This window comes from Triticum urartu, chromosome 6A (genome assembly GCF_056163025.1).
Source record: "Triticum urartu cultivar PI428250 chromosome 6A, HENAU_Tu73, whole genome shotgun sequence".
Classification (NCBI taxonomy): domain Eukaryota; kingdom Viridiplantae; phylum Streptophyta; class Magnoliopsida; order Poales; family Poaceae; genus Triticum; species Triticum urartu.
This window is the reverse complement of record NC_141878.1, coordinates 278589796-278612570: the sequence shown is the minus strand read 5'-3', so window position 1 is coordinate 278612570 and position 22775 is coordinate 278589796. Positions and strand designations below refer to the sequence as shown.

General features: G+C 48.5%; 1 protein-coding gene across 1 annotated transcript; it reads right to left on the bottom strand.

Annotated features, from left to right (window-relative positions):
- Positions 1–2546: 2546 nt before the first annotated feature.
- On the bottom strand, positions 2547–8396 carry LOC125526638 (rho guanine nucleotide exchange factor 8-like). The gene is made up of 5 exons (XM_048691289.2): positions 7756–8396; positions 7364–7635; positions 7212–7286; positions 3500–4072; positions 2547–3409 (listed from the first exon to the last, which is right to left on the bottom strand). The coding sequence occupies exons 1-5, from the start codon at positions 7961–7963 to the stop codon at positions 3008–3010; spliced, it is 1530 nt and encodes a 509-aa protein (XP_048547246.1). The 5' UTR covers positions 7964–8396; the 3' UTR covers positions 2547–3007.
- Between the last annotated feature and the right edge of the window lie 14379 nt (positions 8397–22775).

Here is a 22775-nt window from a genome sequence, read left to right as displayed (position 1 = left end):
ATCTCGCGTCAAAGGAAATGATTTTGTGCTGTTCAAAAAGTCCTCTCACGTCACTTTTGGTCGAAGAGAAGATGGAGTCCAAGTCCCCCACGTTCTGAACTCAGATTCGGACTGCACGGATATACCTGACTCAAAACGCCAAAACACTTTCATCCGAACACCGAATTGGGTGATTCTTTTTTGTTGGAAAGCTTATTCCGTGCACTTTCCAACACAATTGGATTAATCTTAAAATTCGTCCAGAGCGTTAAGACATTGACAAAAAAATCTGACGCTGCAGCATGGGCCTTGGGCCCATGGGCCTTATACGACCTAGGGTTAGTTTTAGGCTGTCATGCGATGTCTTCCCACCTCCTTCTCCGCCATCCTTTGCTCTAATATAAATAGATCAATCTAGTAGCTTTTTTCTTGGGTTTTGTTTAGATTAAATTTCACCATAGTTGCAACTCACGTACTTCGTTCGTGTTCAACGACCAGACACAAACGTCACAAAACCCCACTTTCAACAATAAATATTTCCTCTTATATTCGTAATATCGAGATTGCAATCTTAGTTTCTTGCTTGTTCTTTCTTTGCTAGCAGGAAATAGACCCTCGTGGTCAAGTTGGTCGTGCTCCGGCGTGGTCAATAACCCTCGGAAGTCCGTTTAGCGATTGCTAATGCGCGACCTCTCACATGCTCGTAGTCCGATCGTCAAAGTTGAATCCCACAGAAAATGATAGCTATCTCATTGAAACATCGGGGCACCATTACCTCTATCACTGTCATAAAGGACAGGGCTTCCATAAGCTTAATGAAGCGTACATCACTCTCCCATGTTGATGCCAAGACCCTCTTTGACTTTTTCCCCATGAACCTCATCCACCTCCTTGCAAAGTTGTTCACCAAGGCTCTCTCCCTTCGGCTTTCCCCATGCCTCGGTCTCATGGTTTCCATAAACCAGAGCCCGTTCATCACTAGTGGGAGCATTTATGACAACTTTCTGTTGGTTCAGCAGACCACATGCCTACTGCATAACCTCAAGGTGCCCCGTATGACGCTGAAAATTGGCACAGACAAAGCATTCGACTCTGTCTCTTGGCCATTCCTTCTCGAGATTCTCCAGCATCTTGGATTTGACCCTTGTTCGTGCGCATGGATATTGATCCTTCTCGCCACTGCTTCCACCCGAGTGATGGTCAACAGAGTCCTGGGGCCTCGAGTGTCGCACGCCCGTAGCCTCCGACAAGGCGATCCGTTGTCTCCAATGTTGTTTTCTTTGGAAATCATCGTTCTTTACTTCCTCATTCGAAGTGCGGTAGAGCTTGGGTTATTGCAGCACCTCACCGCCCAACACATCGCCCTAAGTGTGTGCCTCTACGCTGATGTTGTCATTGTATTATGTCATCCGGATCAACACGACATCTTGACCATCAAGGAGATCCTCCACGTCTTCGGGATTGCGTCGGGGAACATTGCAAAAATTTTGCTACACCGATCTGTTGCTCTTACGAGCACATAGACGCAATCCAAAACAACCACGCGTGCTTTACCAGTACCTTCCCGGTTCAATCTGGGCCTCACCCTTTCTCTCGGCAAGATGCCAATGTTTGTGCTACTTCCTCTCATGGAGAATATTGAGAAGAAGGACTCTACCTAGCATGCCTCTATGCTCTCTCTTGGAGATAGAATATCTCTCGTTTGCCAGATCCTATGTGCGATGCCCGCCTACTTTCTCATTGCCATTGCCATGAACAAGCCCATCCTGGCAAGGATCAATCAGGTGATCAGTGTCTTCCTTTGGGGCAGTCGTAAAGACGTTCGTGGGGGTCAATGCAAGTCAACTGGCTGCGTGTTTGCCGGCCCATTCAACTTTGTGGCCTTGGTGTGTGCAACCTGTACCACACCAACCTTGCTTTACACGCTCTTGGGCATGGCTTCAGAGAACAAACCCAGGCTGCCCCCGGAGCCATCTAGCGCTACCTCGCGATTTTGAGGTAGTTGTGATCGTGCATCCTCTACCACTTGGTAGCTCAAGGATGACAAGACTTGTCTTTTCTGGTTTGATCACCGGATCAATGGCCGATACACTGCGGAGCTTGTGTCTCTTGTCTTTGCCTTTGTCCTCGGACGACGCGACAAACGAAGGACGGTTGATAATGGATCCGTGACATCTACGATGCTCTCGGACCTACGGCAACGGTCTAGTACGTCGATCTCTAGCGGCTTCTGCGTCACACCACCCTTTCCCCGATCCCCGACCAACTCGTGCCCTCCTAAAGCAATGTTGGTCTGCCAACCGACTAACTAGGCGGGCTTCCACACGTGCCTCACTGCATCCTTTGTGACCAGGAGCCAGAGTGCATGCAACACATCCTCACTGGCTGCTCATTCTCCTGCCAAGTTTGGCATGAGGTGTACAATTTCCAATCCGTTAAACAACAGATTTGGAGCAGTAGTTTCGCAAATCTCTCCTTCATCACGTCCAAATCCAAACGAACAGAACAAGCTAGAATGGTAATTGGCATAATCAGGTGTGTTTGCCCTCTGAAACAGGGGAACCGAGTCTAGAAATGGTTAGGTTAAATCAAATCAACGAATACAATGTGTTTGCCCGCTGGCTATACACATACCACAGAGTTCAGCGTCTCCTCTCCCGGGAAGTAGCCACGTACGTACAACAGCAACCCGAGCAAAGCAAAGCAAGTTCTTGCATGCACATGTCGGGCGGAGAGCAAGGAGAGTAAAATAATGTGTAGCTGATCAAACCATCCTGTCCATTCGTCCTTTTCCCGTCCTCTAGAATTGCTCGATCCGGTCTACTGTATATGTGAGGGATGAACGAGTCCGGCCGATGCATCGATCGAGCCGGTGATGATCTGTGCACTCCAATGTCGATCTCCAATACGTACGAAGTGCACTCCTCAGATATGTACATTGCCATGCCATCTTGGATCGATTGGTTCCCGTTGTTGCTTTGATCGATCTGTGCTGGCCTGGCTCTCTCGAGATGACAATGGCGTACGATCAGTGACGCGCGGAGGGGCTCCTTACGCCGCCGGTGAGGCTGTCCACGTAGGAGAACTTCTTGGGGGCGAGGCTTGGCGCCTTCTTGAGCAGCATGGCCTCGCCGGCCTCGTCGAGCGTGCCCTCCTCCTTCTTCCTCATGAGCTCGTCCTGGTCGAAGTGCCATCCCATGAAGTCGTACAGCGTCATGGACGCCGGCGCCTCGTTGAGCTTCTCCAGCTCCTCCCTGGCGTCCAGCTTCCTTGGCGCGTTCATCTCCAGCTGCCTCCGAGCCGCCTCGCTCGCCGTCAGGTTCGTGGCCGCCGCGTCCGCACCCAGCACGTCCTCGATCCTCGAGATCACGCTATACGCCAGGCTCTCTAGGACGCGCGAGTAGCTCTCCAGGAGCGCGTAACCAACATCCTGCCAATGCAACTTCACCATCAACAACCAACGAGCGAACCATCACATGCATGACGCATCATGAATGGTCGGGAAGGCGCAGGTATGTACCCTGTTGTATTGGATCTTGGAGATGTCGAGCTGTGACTGTGGGGCTCCGGGGAACTGAAGCTTGAGGAGGTGGAGGATGGTCTCGGCGCGCTCCTCGAACTGCTCGCGCTTCTCGAAGCTGATGATGGAACCCCAGGAGGACTTGGCGTCCTTGGTCTGCATCTTGCGCTTCCAGATGATGGTGGAGGCCTCGATGCGGTTCTTGAGATCAAGCACCTTGTGCTCCGTCGACAGGTCCACCCCTTCCAGGAACTCGATCGGATCGAACTCCTCGTCGGTGATGCTCCGGTAGATGGCGTCGCCCAGGCTCGTCTTGCCCTTCTTGGGGAGCGACTCGATGTAGATCTCTGGGATCTCCATCTCCACCAGCACCTGCGCGTTGATGGCCATGGCGGCCTTGAGCACCTGGTTCACGCACTCCTTCTGGTACTGCAGCCACTTGCGGGTCACATCCGACAGGCCCTCCGCCGGCACCTTCACCGTCGGCATCCACCACTTGTCGTCGTCGCGCTTGTTGTCGCCGCCCTTCTCGTACCAGAACTCGGTCTGGTCCACGAAGTTGTCCATGTAACCCTGCATGCATGCCGCCACCAAACATTCATATTCGTGCATTACGACCATTACTTTAGCTCAGTTCAGGATCTCTCTTGGTCCAATCAATCCATACGTAGTAAGTAAATGATTGGTAAGGGCATCTTCAAGACCTAAACCTTTCACAATCATTTGGATGATATTGTCCGGACCGCAGAAACTATGCAACGCCGATTTGTATCGGTCCGCGAGACGGTTCGAACATAATTTCTCCTGAAAATCAGAGACAAAAATGTGGAGGTTTGCAGGAGTCTGGATCCCCAAGCCCGCTTCTGACCGTCCGACCCACCCAAAACTCGTCACCCGCCCCTCCCACGTTTTTCTTCTGAAGCACGCATCGCTTACCGCGTCGCATTCATGCCGGCTGAGAGCACGCAGAGGTCGGCATTGATGCCGTTATGTGACCAGAGGAGGGAGGGCGGTGCTGACCGACGCGACCTCTCGACAGCCGCCACTTCAATGCGGACGCATGTTACCGAGGAACCAACTCCATTCGATGTGCCGCATTGAAGCGGCTGACTGACCCTTCGCATGGCCTGGGCGCAACTATTTAAGCTGCGCTCCGGCGCCGTTCACACCGCATCCTTCTTCTTCCTCCCCCTCCTCCTCCTCCTCCTCGCCCACCCCCCTTACATCTCTGGCGAAGGGCAAGTCCTGGGCGTCGGCGCCGGCAGACGGTTCCCGGGCTCGTGGAGACGCCGCCCTAGGACTCCGAGGCGGGAGGAGGTCGTCAACTCCTCCGGCGACGAGGAGGACCAGCATCCACCGCCGCCACCACCACAATTCGCACCATCGGTGCGGGGCTAGGTCTACGTCGGCATCGATGCAGAGTTTGAGGAGCAAATGGAGCCGGTGCTCCGTCGCTCTGTCATCCACACCAACGGCTCGGCTCCGCCACCGGGGAAGCTCCTCCCTGTGATGCCGGAGCCGACATCCCCTCCACGCTCTCCGCCGCCGCGTCAAGGAAGAGTGGTTCTCGCCGCCGCCCCGGCGCGTTGTGAAGGAGGAGCGCCGCTGGCCACCGCCTCGGCGCGTCGTCAAGGAGGAGCGCCGCTTGCCGCCGTCACACCTGCCCAAGGCACGTGGGCGCATTCCGCACTACCTCTGCGGCAGCTCCTTATCGTCGTCCCGGAGCGCCAAGACGGCGCATGAGTACGTCGACCGGGAAAGGCGCTAGTTGGACTCTGTCGATCCTAGTTCTCAGACTCCGACATCCCGCCGTCGCACATCGCGGCGGACCCAGACGTGGCATACGCCTAGGCCCTGGATCGCTCCGTGACGACGTCTGAGACGGCCAAGCGCCGTCTCTGCCGCCTCGACAGGGAGATGGCCAGGTACGACGAGGAATGGTCCCTCACCGAGATCGCCGCAGCCACCAACGACGGCGCGTCCAACAACCGCCGTCCTCTCCCCCAGCCCACGTCCTCGGTGGCCGCGGCTTAAGAGCATCTCCAGCCATTGAGCCCCCAGGAGGCATTTTTTCGCCCCTGGGGGGCTGCCGGCGCAACATTTAGTCCGGGGATGAAAAATTATCCACTCGTTGCCCCCCACGCACGTACCTCCTGCTGCTCGCCGCCCTTGCCGGTCTGCCGCCGCGCAGTCGCGGACAACATCGCAGAGTCCATCCCCTTCGCCAAGGAGGTCGCCGACGGCGCCGAGGCAGCCAAGCGGGCAGGGGGCGCGGCCAGAGGCGAGGCGGGGCGCGCAGGAGGCAGCAATAGCGGCGCAAGTAGCAGGCAGGGCCGCGGCCAGAGGCGACGCGGGGTGCGCAGGAGGCAACAGCAGCTCGCAAGTGCTCGTGGGGGCACGACCAAGCGGGTAGGGGGCGCGGCCAGGGGCGCACGACCGCGCGCGGGAGCGAAGCTCTGGCCATGGCGTCCGAAGCGCTGGCCGGATGAGCAGTGGCAGCAGTGCGGGCGGGCGCGGGGTGCCGCAAGGTCTGGCTCGGGCGCGGCCAGGGGCGCGTCGGGCGCTGCAGTCGCGGACTCGTTGTCCCGGCCGTCGCGCGCTCCAGCGAGCTCCGCCCACGTCGTCCCGGCCGCGTCGTCCAGGCGGGCGTCCACGGTCATGCCCGCGCTACTCCGCCTGGCCGCCACTGGTGTAGGAGGCTGTCCGCTCCCTGGCCTCCAGCTCGGCCTCGATGGCGGAGGTTGAAGAAGCACGACCGCGACCGCGCGGTGGCAGAGGTGCGCAGGCAGCGAGCAGCAGTGAGCCGGCGTCCGCGTGCAGCGAGCTTCGGCCCGGCCACGCCACGGCCACACACCGGCGGACGAGCTCCCACGGCGTCAGCGACGAGCTACCGCGGCTCCGGACGCGCACGCGCAAGCAGCCACGTAGGGCGGCCCCGGCGGCAGGCACGACGGCAAGAGACGGCGAGCGGCGCAGTTGTTGGAAGAAAAGACGAGGAGAGAGAGAGAGCTCGTGCGTGTCAGGTGAAAAGTGAGAGGAGAGAGACTGCATGTGGGCCTTTGCATGGATAAACATATCGCCGGCGCTCCCAGATGCCTCTCAGGGGGCTGGGTTTGGGGTGGGACTGCAGGCGCTAAAATTTGACGAATTCGGCGAAAAAGGTGATCCTAGGGGCGTGAGTGGAGACCTTTTTCATTGCCGACGATGAAAAAGTGCTCCTGAGGGCCTCTTGGGGGACTAGTGGAGATGCTCTAATTGTGCACGACGCAAGAGGAGGTGGAGAGGATCATCCGTGAGCGTCAGGCGACCACCGGGAAGCATTGCCGCGACGCCACCACCTTCCGCCGCCCCAAGCGCGACGACAACTCCTCCAACGGCGACAGGCAACGATGATGGAGGAGGAGCAGCCGGCCAGCCCGGCATTGGCTAGTATATGATAGTTCAGGGTCTTAATTTTAGATTTTTAGTTTATTGGATGAAATTTATGTATAAATATCCACTTTAAATGAAATCTGGCATGTTTATATTAAAATTCAACCTTTCTGATTTAATTTCTGCCGTTGATTCGAGTTACTGTAAAAATGTATGCGGTTAGTATTGGATGTCGACCTTCCGTATTTGTATCCGCAGACTGATTCCCTATACGTAGATGAATGCGGGAGGTTTTTTGCATGTTGCCGTTGGAGATGCATAATAAGCTAATAGCACTTACAATGAGCATGGCGTCTAGCTTGCGCAGAGCGGGGATGTTCATCTGCAGGTCGCGACGCTGCGCTGTCGACATGATCTGTGGATAGGAAAGGAAAACCCCAAGATGTTACAATGATAGATACTATTAGTCAGATGGAAAGAAGAGCTTGTTACCTCCATGGTAGTGCCGTTCTCGGCGGTCTGTCTTGTCGGGACAAACTCGACGATGTGGTCGGTGACGGACAGCAACCAGCCGACCTCCTTCTTCCACCGCTCCTTGGTGTCCGGCGCCATGGGTTCCAGCTTGCGGTGCTCCCCAAAGACGGACGCGGCCAGGTTGGTGATGGCGTTGGACAGCGCTAGAGCCGACGGCACGCCTTTCCCGGTCCCTGACATGTCCTCTCCAAGCAGCAGCTTCGCAAATCTCTCCTTCATCACGTCCAAATCTGACCAAACAAAACAAGCCAGAATGGTTAACTGGCACAATCGCATCGACCAAATTAACTGGCACCTTATAACTAATTAAAACGCAGTTTAGCGAAATGAATCAATCAAAACTGGCGTGCCTGAGGGCGGCCCGTCGCGTGCGAGACGGGAGCGAGGCGCCGTCCGGCCGTTGGGCAGCGGGGGAGCACCCCCGCCGCCATTGCCACCGGGCTCTTGCATCTCCGCCGTGTCGCTTTCTGTACAGCTGTTGCTCTCTTGCTCCTCCTTCCGTAGGTGGGTGTGCGAGTTGCTCTTGTCAAGGCTATGCCGCCGGAGGAACCGCACCATCACCCAGCCCACCGCCTCGAGCTTGACGCGCAAGGCGTGGGCACGTTGGCCCCGGCGGTCGTGCACCGCCGCGGCTTCCCGGAGACCAGAGCGATAAGGCCGCCGCCGTGACGAAGAACAGGATCAGCAGCACCCGGTGCTAGAAACGGCCGGCGTCCTCTCCTCACCCAGGAACAAGGACAAGAGCCGCAATAACGATCGTTGATAGATCTCAGGTTAGACCAAAGAGGACCAAACAACACAATGGGCAGAGAGAAGAAATCAAGAAACAACAGCGAGGCGCGGGGACATGTCGCGCACTACTGCTGCGGCCGGCATTGCATTGTATTGTACGTGGAGGAGGGAGGGAGGTTGGCAGGTCCGGCCCCGAAAAAATTAAAAAGGGGCGCGGCGCCTGCCTAATTTTAAGCAGGGCGCGAACGTGGGGTGGAGGGCAGGGGTCGACGACGATTAAATCCTTCTGATGCGTGGCCCAATTTCTATGGGTGGTCGCCGTGGCATTGCCCTGTTTGGAGGAGAGCCCGGGAAATGGGCAGAGAGGAATGCTCCCGCCCACTCCTTGCCTTGCTAAGGGGATGTTTTCCTTATAATTATTATAATATAAAATAAAGCGTGGCTAGATTGATTGATTTGCTTAGCTGTGCCCTGCCGGCGGCAGTACACCAATAGAAATCGTCTGACTGATGATCTGGCTAACCGTCAGCGTTGGCGTTTATCACTGACGGCCCAGTTGGACCAGTCACTCTCCCCATGCGACTGGGCAACCCGTAGCGGAAGATTAAAGGTAGAAACCCCCCACCCCTCTTCCTCCCTCCGTCCGGATCTGTCGCCGAGGCTCCGACGTGGCGTGAGGCAAGGGAATGGGCCTGTCTGGGTGCTTGCTGGTGGGTGGCATGCGACGGTGTTTTGGATCCCTGTGTGTCCTCGCGGCTTGGGCTGGAGGCAACATGCTTGGGCGTCCATGGGGCTTCGGTCGCGGATGATGAAGGCGGTGGATACCGGCGGTCCTTCCCGCGGGCGTGAAGGCGGGACATGGGGAGGTGGGTGGTGCCCGTGACTTGGACTGGTGGTGGCGGATCATGGCATCAAGAGGTGATGGAGAGGCGGGGCATGGCATTGGCACGATTGCTTGGCGACCAGAGTTGCCGCCCGCCATGAGCGGCCTCTCTCTCTTCATGGAGCAGCGCTCACCTTGTCCCGGTTCGTGTCTTGACAGCGAATCGGCGACACGGATCGACCATCGGGTATGGAGTTTGACATGGACCTCCTGCCCGGGGTTGGGTACTCCTCGAGCGAGGTTTGGCATGTTGTCGCCTTGGAGTCGGGCTTCTCGGCTTTCGGTCGCCGCCGATCAAGCCGAGGTGGGAACTTGCGACTTAGTTAGGGAGTCATCTTCTTGTTGTAGCATCGATCTCGGTCTGTGGACGTGGTGGATGGGGCGGCGGTGTGCCGACTGTTGGACCAGTGCCTCAGGTTGCGGACTTGGCATCGTCTCAGCTGTTCTCAAAGTAAATGTTCCTCGGCAAATTTCCAAAGTTTTTGTTCAAGTAGAAGCTTTGTGAAGGAAGTACTAGCTATGCACATCCAAATGGCATGAAATTTATACAATTCCTTCATATGCCCAAATTATCACCCTCCTCCAAATTGTAGCTCAATCAAATCATCTATGTGAGCTCAGCTTCAATTTTTATTTTCTGTCCAGATTGGCACGTTGCAAAGTAAGAACTATCTATACCACTCCTATTGCCCTCAAACTTTTTAGTCAATCTTCCACACCCAAATCATTTCCACATGCCAATATTTAGCTATATTTTCCTAGTAAATCTTCCTCAGCAAATTTCCAAAGTTTCTATTCACCTAGAAGCTTTGTGAAGGAAGTACACGATAGGAATATCGTAATGAGTTGATTTTTTGCCTCACATTCTATATGCCAAAGTCATAGCTCTACACAAAAGTTGAGCTCTATCTAACAATACATATGAGCTCACCATCGAATCTTTGTTTCTGGTAATATTTTCAGTTTGTGAAGCAACTACATTTTATTTTGCTTTATAATTGCTAAAAAGTTACCAGGACATTACCCTGACTATAGAAACCCCCTACACCAAATTTCAGCATAATCAATGATGAGGACATCAATACCATTGTTACACCCACAGCGCACACGCCAATTGAATTATCAGGTACTTTCGTTTCTTGGTAACGATTATAATATTCATGAGAATATGATGCTGCCTAAATTGGATAATTTGTCTTGCTTACAAATGAAGGGCCTAGCTTGGACAAGAAAGATGAACCTTGGAACAAGTTCAAGCGTGGAGATGATGTCATGCGCAAGGGGATCCAGAACGGAGTTACAAGTGATGATTTCAGGACTTTGAAGCCACCATAAGGAGTGCATGAAGCCTTGGACGAAATATACAAGATGCCACTTCATAAATTTCGTCCAGAGGCTATTTTCGGTGCCGCGTCACCTTATTATTGGGCCAGACCCATGTATTTTCGAAATACTTAAGTATAGGCTGTTTTTAGAGTCCGTATGTGTGGGGAAACAAGAGTTAGGGTTGGTTTCGGACCCCTCTTCCAAGGGCCACGAAATCCCCCCCTCTTCCTCCATATATACAGCCCTTAGGCGTCGTTTAGACTTTGGTTTTGTTTAGATTAAAAGTTCGCCATAGCTGCAACTTCACGTACTTCGTTTGTGTCCAACGATCAGACCAAGACGTCACAGAACCCCACCTTGATCAATAAATCTTTCATCTTATATTCGCAATATCCAGATTGCAATCTTAGTTTCTTGCTTGTTCTTCATTTTCTCACAGGAAACAGGCCCTCGTGGTCAGGTTGATCGTGCTCCGGCGTGGTCAATAACCCCTCAGAGTTGGTTTAGCGATTGCTAAGGCGTGACGTCCTCGCAGGTTCGTAGTCGGGTCGTCAAAGTCGACTTCCTCTAAAACAATAGCCACCACCTCATCGAAAAACGGGACACCTTTGCCTCTATCAAGTGGTATCATATTTTCAGGTTGCTCGGTGAGATTTTCAAGTTTTCATAGTTTAGATCGAGTCTGTTCTTCATACCTACAGTCCACGAAAAAAGCCAACAAAAAATAGGGCTAGTTCATCATATCCGAACCAATCTTGATAGAGGCTAAGGTGTCCCGATGTTTCGATGAGATGGTGGCTATCGTTTTCTGTGGGAGTCGACCTTGACGATCTGACTACGAACGTGCGAGACGTCGCGCCTTAGCAATCGCTAAACCAACTTCCGAGGGTTATTGACCACGCCGGAGCACGATCAACCTGACCACGAGGGTCTGTTTCCTGCGAGCAAACGAAGAACAAGCAAGAAACTGAGATTGCAATCGGGATATTGCGAATATAAGATGAAAGCTTTATTGATCAAGGTGGGGTTCTGTGACGTCTTGGTCTGGTCGTTGGACACAAACGAAGTACGCGAAGTTGCAGCTATGGCGAACTTTTAATCTAAAAAAAACCTGAAGTCTAAACGACGCCCTAAGGGCTATATATATGGAGGAAGAGGGGGGAATTTCGTGGCCCTTGAGGGTGGGGTCCGAAACCAACCCTAACTCTTGTTTCCCCACACATACGGACTCTAAAAATAGCCTATACTTAAGTATTTCGAAATTACATGGGCCTGGCCCATTAATAAGGTGACGCAGCATCTAGAATAGCCTATGGACGAATATTATGAAGTGGCATCTTGTATATTTCGTCCAAGGCTTCATGCACTCCTTATGGCGGCTTCAAAGTCCTGAAATCATCACTTGTAACTCCGTTCTTGATCCCCTTGCGCATGCCATCAACTCCATGCGTGTTCTTGCTCCAATGTTCATCCTTCTCCAAGCTAGGCCCTTCATTTGTAAGCAAAACAAATGTATCCAATTTAGGCAGCATCATAATCTCATGAACATTAGAATCATTACCAAGAAACGAAAGTATCTAGTAATTTAATTGGCGTGCGCGAGCTCTAGTAATTGGTCCAGTATATGTAACAGTAGGGGCTGTGGGTGTAACAATGGTATTGATGTCCTCATCATCCTCCCCTTCTTGAAATGAAGTCGTCCTCGACGAAAGCGCATCTTCCTCACCCAAATAAGGCTTCAAATCTGCAATGTTAAAAGTGGGACTAACCCCAAAATCTACAGGTTGCTCAAGTTTATATGCATTATCATTTATTTTCTCTAACACCTTAAAAGGACCATCCGCACGTGGCATTAGCTTTGATTTGCGCAGATTAGGAAATCTATCTTTACGCAAATGTAACCAAACAAGATCTCTAGGCGCAAACACAACATGTTTTCTACCCTTATCTCCAGCAAGTTTATATTTAGCATTCATACGCTCATTGTTTTCCTTAGTTAACTTATGCATTTTTAAAATCAATTCAGAACGTTCTTTAGCATCAAAATTAACCTTCTCTGAAGATGGAAGAGGCAACAAATCAATAGGTGCACGAGGTAGGAAACCATACACAATTTCAAAAGGGCACATCTTAGTAGTAGAATGCAATGAAAGATTATAAGCAAATTCAATATGAGGCAAGCATTCTTCCCACATTTTCTTGTTATTCTTCAAAACAGCCCTAAGCATAGTAGACAATGTTCTATTGACTACTTCAGTTTGTCCATCAGTTTGGGGGTGACAAGTAGTACTAAAAAGCAGCTTAGTCCCCAACTTAGCCCATAAACATCTCCAAAAGTGGCTAAGAAATTTAGTATCACAATCTGAAACAATAGTATTTGGCACACCATGTAAGCGAATAATTTCACGAAAGAACAAATCAGCAACATTAACAGCATCATCGCTTTTATGACATGGTATAAAGTGTGCCATTTTCGAGAACCTATCCACGACAACAAATATGCTATCCCTCCCCTTCTTTGTTCGAGGTAAACCTAAAACAAGGTCCATAGATATATCCTCCCAAGGAACACTAGGTACAGGCAAAGGCATATATAAACCATGAGGATTGAGTCGTGACTTAGCTCTTTGACATGTAGTGCAGCGAGCAACAAAACGCTCAACATCCCGTCTCATCTTTGGCCAAAAGAAATGTGTAGCAAGTATATCCTCCGTCTTCTTGACACCAAAGTGTCCCATTAATCCTCCTCCATGCGCCTCCTGCAACAACAAAAGACGAACGGAGCTAGCTGGAATGCATAGCTTGTTAGCACGAAACACAAATCCATCGTTAAGAACGAACTTGTTCCAAGTTCTCCCTTCCTTACAATTCTGCAATACATCTTTAAATTCAGCATCATGAACATATTGATCTTTGATGGTCTCCAAACCAAATATTTTAAAGTCAAGTTGTGAAAGCATAGTATAACGACGAGACAAGACATCAGCAATAACATTTTCTTTACCCTTCTTGTGTTTAATGACATAAGGGAAAGTCTCAATGAATTCAACCCATTTAGCATGTCTACGGTTCAGTTTTGCTTGACTTTTAATGTGTTTCAAAGATTCATGATCATAATGTATAACAAATTCCTTGGGCCATAAATAATGTGGCCATGTTTCTAAGGTCCGAACAAGAGCATATAATTCTTTATCATAAGTAGAATAGTTCAGACTAGGCCCACTCAATTTTTCAGAAAAGTATGCAACAGGTTTTCCATCTTGTAATAACACACCTCCTAATCCAATTCCACTAGCATCACATTCAAGCTCAAAAGTCTTATTGAAATTAGGAAGTTGGAGTAAAGGAGCATGTGTCAACTTATCTTTCAATACCGTGAAGGCTTCTTTCTGTGTGGTACCCCAAACAAAAGGCACATCCTTCTTTGTAAGCTCGTTGAGAGGTGCAGCAATGGTGCTGAAATCTCTCACAAAACGCCTATAGAAACCAGCGAGGCCAAGGAAACTCCTCACTTGTGTGACCGTTTTGGGCTGCGGCCAACTCTCAATAGCTTCAATCTTGGCTTTATCAAGTTCAATTCCCTGTGGAGTAACAACATAGCCAAGAAAAGATACTTGATCGGTGCAAAAGGTGCACTTTCCAAGGTTTCCAAACAAACGTGCATCACGTAGAGCAATAAAAACAGCACGTAAATGTTCCAAATGTTCCTCCAAAGATTTGCTATAAATCAATATGTCATCAAAGTAAACTACCACAAATCGTCCAATGAAAGCACGTAAAACTTCGTTCATTAACCGCATGAAAGTACTAGGTGCATTAGTTAACCCAAAAGGCATGACTAACCACTCATATAATCCAAACTTAGTTTTAAATGCTGTTTTCCATTCATCACCCAATTTCATACGAATTTGATGGTATCCATTACGCAAATCAACTTTGGAGAATATTGTAGAGCCACTCAATTCATCAAGCATATCATCTAGCCTAGGAATAGGATGACGATAACGAATAGTAATATTATTAATGCCTCTACAATCAACGCACATACGCGACGTACCGTCCTTTTTCGGCACTAAAATTATAGGAACAGCACAAGGACTAAGGGATTCGCGTATATAACCTTTGTCGAGCAGTTCTTGTACTTGACGCATAATCTCCTTCGTCTCCTCTGGATTGGTACGGTATGGTGCACGGTTGGGTAGCGAAGCACCGGGAATTAAGTCAATTTGATGCTCAATCCCTCGAATAGGTGGTAATCCCGGTGGCACGTCTTGTGGAAAGACGTCAGCGAACTCCTGCAAAATGTTAGTGACAGCAGGGGGCAAAGAGGAAGGCACGTCCTCGAATGAAAATAATGCCTCTTTGCACACAAAAGCATAGCAAACAGATTTGCTGAAATCTAGCTCATCAATATCAGATTTGTTGGCAAGTAAACATGCACTTTTCAATTTAATTTCAGAAACAACAGTATATGGTTTATTATTAGGCTTCATTTGGTGCTCAAATTCTTTTGCCACAATCTGATTTTCACTCTTATTTGTCTCCTGTTTTGCTTTATTATCTCTATTAATATCATCTTTCAAAATGGAATCAGGAGTCATAGGAAGCAAAGTAATATTTTTATCGTTATGAACAAGAGTATACTGATTGTTTCTACCATGGTGTACAGAATTTTTATCAAATTGCCATGGTCTACCAAGTAATAAGGAACATGCTTGCATAGGTACCACATCACAATCAACATAATCAGCATATGTATAGATACTAAAATGCACACGAACAGTACGTGTTACCTTAACCTTGCCGCTGTTGTTGAACCATTGGATGTAGTAAGGATGTGGATGTGGTCTTGTGGTGAGAGATAGCTTCTCCACCATCTCCATGCTAGCCAAGTTATTGCAGCTCCCTCCATCTATGATCACGTGAACAGAACGTTCCTTCACAACTCCCTTTGTATGGAACAAATTATGCCTCTGATTTTGCTCAGCTTGTGTAACCTGCACACTCAAAACACGTTGAGCAACTAAACTTTCATACCTGTCAGCATCTTCAGGAGCCATGTATTGCGTCTCATGATCAGAATCGTCTCCACCGTGTTCGTCACGTGTAATAAGAGCCAAAGTCTCCTCATCATAGTCACTAGCGGACTCATACCCACCATCCTCAGTAACAATCATCACGCGCTTAGATGGGCATTCTCTCGCATAATGACCTCCACCCTTGCAACGTCGACAAATAATATCATGTGTTTGCCCTGTTGATGCCATGGATGAAGAAGAGCTCTTTGCAGGCCCAGAAGAGGTGCTCTTGGCAGATAGTGGTGATTGTGCCTGCTTTATTGTATCACGGTTGGAGGTGGTAGCCGACGGAGGCGCCGGCGTAGCAGAACGTGTGGAAGTAGATGATGCACGTGGTGTCCATGATGAAGGTTGACCTGCAGAAAAGTTAGTCGGCGCCAATGCCTGTCGATCCTGCACTTCACGTTTAGCTTTACAAGCAAGATGGAATGAACGAGTGATATTAGTATACTCCTTATACTCTAGAATCGTCTGAATCTCTCTATTTAATCCACCCATAAAACGTGCAAGCATAGCTTCATTCTCCTCAACAATACCACATCTAATCATGCCAGTTTGTAATTCCTGATAATATTCTTCTACAGAATTTTTTCCCTGTCTTAAGCGCTGCAATTTTTGAAGTAATTCACATTGATAATATGGTGGAACCCAACGAGTACGCATAGCAGTTTTCAAAGCAGCCCAAGTAGCCGGAATAGGATATAATCTACAATGCTCAGACCACCAAACACATGCAAAACTAGTGAAGCACAAACAGCAGCAGGAACACGTCTCTCCTCGGGATATTGTAAACATGTAAATCGTTGTTCAGTTTCTAACTCCCAAGTAAGATATATATCAGGAACATATCTACCCTCAAATGGTGGAATATTCAATTTTAGTTTAGGGAGATGGTCATGATCTCGTACCTGAGGGTGAGCCCTACCATTGCCATTATTTGCATGTGGACGACCTGGTGGTTGCTGTGCTGTTGGTGGCACGTAGTTCTGATTTTGATCAACCTCATCCTCATAATCTCCCACATAAGCATCCTCCTCCACATCAGCAGTAGGAGCCACAGAAGTATCAACAGCAGCACCAGCAGTTTGGCCCGACTGAAGAGGGACACGGCTCGCTCGGCGAAGGGCTGTTTCCCGACGTGGAGGTAGTCGGTGTTGTTGCTGTTGTTGCAGAGGTGCGGCAGGAGCAGCCGGTGGTGGTGGTGGAAAACGCGAAAGCAATTCAGCAAACTTGTTATCGAGCTTTGTTTCAAACGTCTTCTCCATGCCATCTATCTTCTCCATGGCCTCTTCAAATCTGTTTATCACATCTTGCACCTGTCCATTCATCATTTGCTGAAACGTATCATGAAGCTCCTTGTTTGTCAAGTTCTCCCAGTCAGTCTCGTCGGCTTGTGATCCTGGCATGGTTAGCAGCAATAGAAACACACAAGAATATGATCCTACAGACTACTAACAAGTGGTGGTGGTGGCGGGTGTCACAAATCCGTCAAGCAAATCTCAAATTCTTACCAGTTCTTACCCAGCAGCAGGCGGTGATCGGCAACCGTTGTAGTCAAAAACTCTCAAAAGCTTGGATAGAGCGATTGCCAGGGAGAGTCAAACGCACGACGTAGATGTATGTGGAGTTGGGAAGGCTTATAGTATGGTAGCAAAAAGGGTCAGCAATAATCAATTCAGAGATGCAAAGTTGAATAAATGCTCAACGACGGTACTGTGCTGGTCCTAGGCTAGACCGTGCTAGAGACGCGAGCCTAGAACACTAACAAAATCACGGCGCTGCACGTAAATATGGGAAAAGCACACTCTGGAACTTTTTTTTTCACTCTTTTTTTTGCGCTCCTTTTTTTTTTGCGCTCCTCTTTTTTTTGCGAAAAATCACTATAATGGCGAGTGTCTCAAAACTCTTCCCTCGTCAAACTGATAGGATGGGCACGAAAAAAAAATTCACTTTTTTTCGGAAATCAGGGCAGCGACGACGAAAAAGTGCGACAAAAAATCACTATGATGGCACGTGGCTCAAAAGACTCAGAAAAGCCTAAAAATAGGATAGGGAAAAAAATTGCCCGTGAAAATTTTGGCCTAAAAACTGCCCGGTGGTCTCCAGATTTTTTTTTTCCGAGACCTACGCAGGCGAGGAAACACGAATCGGAATTTAGATTGATCTCAAGAACAAACCTAATATGAGAAGAACTCGGATTGGTGGTGGATATATGGTTGTGGTATATGGCAGCGGTGGTGGTATATGGTAGCGGTGGTGGTATATGGATAGAGATTGGTGGTGGTATATGGATACGGATTGGTGGTGGTATATGGATACGGATTCAGAGCGGTGGCGGACAAGCAAAAGTGGTAGATGGGCGATGATGATGGTGCGGCGGCGGCGGCGTGACAATTTATGACCAGAACTCGAAACTCTAAAAGACTAGACTCTAAGACCAGCAACTTGACACGACGATGCAACCGCAAATTCAACAAAGCAAAAACCCTAAAAAGATTATGCAAAGGCTCAGATTGGTTCGGATATGATGAACTAACCCTAATTTTTTTTGTGTGCCTTTTTTTTCGTGGACTGTAGGTATGAAGAACAGACTCGATCTAATCTACGAAAAACTGTAAAATTCTCACCGATCAACCTGGAAATCTGATACCACTTGATAGAGGCTAAGGTGCCCCGATGTTTCGATGAGATGGTGGCTATCGTTTTCTGTGGGAGTCGACCTTGACGATCCGACTACGAACGTGCGAGACGTCGCGCCTTAGCAATCGCTAAACCAACTTTCGAGGGTTATTGACCACGCCGGAGCACGATCAACCTGACCACGAGGGTCTGTTTCCTGCGAGCAAACGAAGAACAAGCAAGAAACTGAGATTGCAATCGAGATATTGCGAATATAAGATGAAAGCTTTATTGATCAAGGTGGGGTTCTGTGACGTCTTGGTCTGGTCGTTGGACACAAACGAAGTACGCGAAGTTGCAGCTATGGCGAACTTTTAATCTAAACAAAACCCAAAGTCTAAACGACGCCCTAAGGGCTGTATATATGGAGGAAGAGGGGGTAATTTCGTGGCCCTTGAGGGTGGGGTCCGAAACCAACCCTAACTCTTGTTTCCCCACACATACGGACTCTAAAAATAGCCTATACTTAAGTATTTCGAAATTACATGGGCCTGGCCCATTAATAAGGTGACGCAGCATCTAGAATAGCCTATGGACGAATATTATGAAGTGGCATCTTGTATATTTCGTCCAAGGCTTCATGCACTCCTTATGGCGGCTTCAAAGTCCTGAAATCATCACTTGTAACTCCGTTCTTGATCCCCTTGCGCATGCCATCAACTCCATGCGTGTTCTTGCTCCAATGTTCATCCTTCTCCAAGCTAGGCCCTTCATTTGTAAGCAAAACAAATGTATCCAATTTAGGCAGCATCATAATCTCATGAACATTAGAATCATTACCAAGAAACGAAAGTATCTAGTAATTTAATTGGCGTGCGCGAGCTCTAGTAATTGGTCCAGTATATGTAACAGTAGGGGCTGTGGGTGTAACAATGGTATTGATGTCCTCATCAGCGCGGCTACCGGTCGTCGTAGAAGGAGATGGCGGCGGCGGTGCTGAGCACGGTGGCGTGGGGCGCACCGGCGCAGGAAGCGGCGAGGCGCTACGCGGGCGCGCCGGGCCGGGGAGGGCCCGCCCTGGGCCGAACGCGCCTCGACGGTGGCAGCGGCTGCTGTGCCACGTGGCGCGGCGCGATTGGTGCGGAGGCGGCGGTGCGCAGGTCGGACGTGTTCGGCCGTCCGGATCTCATCCGACGGCGCGAGGAGAGGGGAAAAATTAGGGTTTCGGAAGGGGAAGATCCGAAAATTCCGGGGGAGTGCCATATATATAGGTAGAGGGAGCTAGGAGAGTCCAAATGAGGTGCGGTTTGCGGCCACGCGATCGTGATCGAACGACCGAGATGATGGAGGAGATTTAGGTGGATTTTTGGGCCACTTTGGAGGGGTGTTGGGCTGCAACACACACGAGGCCTTTTCGGTTCCTCGGTTAACCGTTGGAGTATCAAACGAAGTCCAAATGGCACGAAACTTGACAGGCGGTCTACCGGTAGTAAACCAAGGCCGCATGACAAATCTCGTTCCAATCCGAAAACGTTTAACACCCGCACACAAAAAGAGGTAGAAAGGGACACCGGGTGACATAGGAGCGCCGGAATGCAAAACGGACAACGGGGAAAATGCTCGGATGCATGAGACGAACATGTATGCAAATGAAATGCACATGATGACATGATACGAAATGCATGACACACAAGAAATGAAAAGGCAACAACAAAGAATAACTGGAGGACACCTGGCACATCGGTCTCGGGGCGTTACAACACTCCACCACTACGAGAGGATCTCGTCCCGAGATCTAGAATGGCACTGGAGGGAAAACGGAAGAGAAAAGAGAAGAGGTAAAACTAAGTTGCTTCTTTGACAAACGAGTGAAACCAAAGAACCTTGATAAGTTGAACAAATTGAAAGAAAGAATGCAACGAAGTAGAACAAAGTTGAAAACACTCCGGTAGTGAAGAGGAACAAGGAAGAACAAATTCGAATAGCACTCCGGTTGGAAAGATATGCAAGGCTTGATAAAATGAAAGAACTTGAGCAGGGGGCACACACTCCGGTTAAGTGGATAAGCACGAAAAGAACATGATCTTCACAATCCGAGATGATGGGTTAAAAGAACAACATCACAATGCCTCCGGAACGAAAGAATAGAAGATAGATAATTGAGATAGGAGAATGGAGAAGAAAATGCCAACTTCTATTGCAAAAGAGCTTGAAAAGACATCTTTAGAAGAAGGGTCAAACGGAGTTGTTGGATTAACAACAACGAAAGGATAAGCTTGATGTGGGCTTATGGAGAACATCTCAAAACTATGAGGTGAAATTCCGCCACTAACGAAAACAAGATTGGATTGATAAGAACAAGGAGACGAGAATCTTATTTCACCCTGAGGAAAAATGAAGAACTTGTGTCATTTATAAGCACCATAAATAGCAACAAACCTTAGGGAAGGCTTTAGGTGAACCATGACACAAGATAACTCCAACGAAGAGGTTGATGAATTTGAAATATCTCAAACTTGATAACTTGTGAATCACGAATCACGAAGGGAAATTATCAAGAATGACATAACACCACCTCAAAAGATATGCGTGAAAGAATTGCACTCCGGATTGCAAGATGAAGAAAGCTTGAGCTCCTCTGAAAATAATGTTGATGAACACTTCGAGAAGGAATTAAATCCTTGATGAACCATCATGTAGAACCTCCATAAAGAACTCCGGTAACAAAAAGGATGATCAAACGGAAGGAAAGAGAAGTTGAAAACACAAGGTGAATCCTTGCAATGATTGGATTGAGATAAAGTCGAGACTTGGAACTCCGGAAAAGAAAAGATAAAGCATCTCGAACTGAGAATGTGACATGATGAACCACTCCGGAAAAAAGAAGTTGAATAAACTCGATGGAACAAGAATAAGAATTACATTATGCTTATCCTTCATCAATTAAATTGATGACAAACAATGGATTTGGCACACTACTTATTCTCGTAGAAAGGATTAAGATAGATATAGCGCAAACTTGGGAAGGTCTTCTACGAACCACCGGTAAAATTGGAAAGAACGAGTGAATTGATACAATAACGTATAAAGAAGGATCTTGAACGAACCACCGTAGGAATTGAAAATGAACGAAGTAAAGGGGTGAATCACCGGTAAGAATTATCAAATGAGCGAAGATACATGAGAGAGTTTAGATACAAAAGAACGAAGAGGTCATGAACTGATTAGAGGATATTTGATCGATGCACCGGTAAGATTGGAGAATGATAGCTGAAAGCTGAGAATGAATAAACCTGAAATGATGGCCTTCGGAGAATCAAACTGAAAAGAATCTTGAATAGCTCCGGATGGGTGAAAAGAATTCTCGCAATCGAATACAATGATGAGGCAATATGCTAGAACCATGAATCTTGAAAAGAAAAGAGCAAGATTTAGAGGAACTCTTCTTTGGTCTTCAAATGTGAGAATGACGATGAGAAACACCACCATGAATTGTTGAGACACGCCGGAATGAAGAATGGAAAGGTTGAGCCAACGGTGAAAAGAAATTGAGAGATCTTGGAGAAACACATCTGACTGATGAAAATTCATTCTTACGTCAAACTTTGAAAAGAATTTAGGGTAGCTCCGGGAAAATAGAAGAGTCAAGTAAGATCCTGGGAAAAGACCTGTGGGTTAGGGCCCACTCAAAAGAAAACACTGTTGAACGATTTAAAAGATAGATTGCGCTGGTTTAATTAAGTGGCTTGAATGAGATAGCAATCTCGAAATAGCTTGAACGGATTGAGAATGGAAACGCGAATCTTCGAGATATCTTCAACACTCCGGAACAATTGAATAGCGAGAAGTAGATGATTAAGAGGTGCACCGGCATGAGAAAGCATTGAAACGAGGAAAGGATATGATCAACAAAGCTTGACTTGAAACCACCAGAGATGAAAAGAATGAAGAATGATGTACTTGAAGCTCCGTTAGAATCTTCATGAGAATCACCGGATAAAAACATTGATGGAAAGAACGAAGATACTTCACATCCATAAGATGGATACTTGATTAATAAATCTGAGTCCTTGAAGAAAAAGGGTGGGAGGGCGGGAAAACAAAGGCAATTTAGGACGGATGAAGCAAACACCGTTGAGAAGAACTGAAATTGGATCTTGCTGATGTTGAAAATGATCGGATCCACTTGAATAGAGACACACCGGTTGAGAAGAAATTTAGATGACAAGCTCGATGATCAAGAAGGATTTGTATTCACATCGGAGTATGAGAACACGTTTAGGAAAGGTATGGAATCAACAATTGACATTGAAGCAACTCGAATACCACAATCAAAACAAAACAAGGATTGGCTTGCAAAATAAGCCGGAACAAACATATGGTAGAGATTTCGTCCGAAGTTTTCGTGGTGGGGCCTACACGGGCTCGATCGTACAGCACCATCATGTACAAGGCAGTGCACATGACATACGAAGCGTCACCGAGTCAGCATAGCCAAGGACTCTTTAAGACACAACGAGACCACTGTAAAACCAACCGTGGATAGGCGGACCACTAGACGTCGAACCCCAATTTCATATCACACATCTGTCGGAAAGATATCCTAGGAGCTACTTGAATTCCCACTTATAAACTCCCGAAATTTTCTGGTTATGCAATCAGGTGTTGGGGATACAGGGGAAGCATAATATCTCACCCAAAACTAGCAAATCCTACATCCAGCTGAATCCAT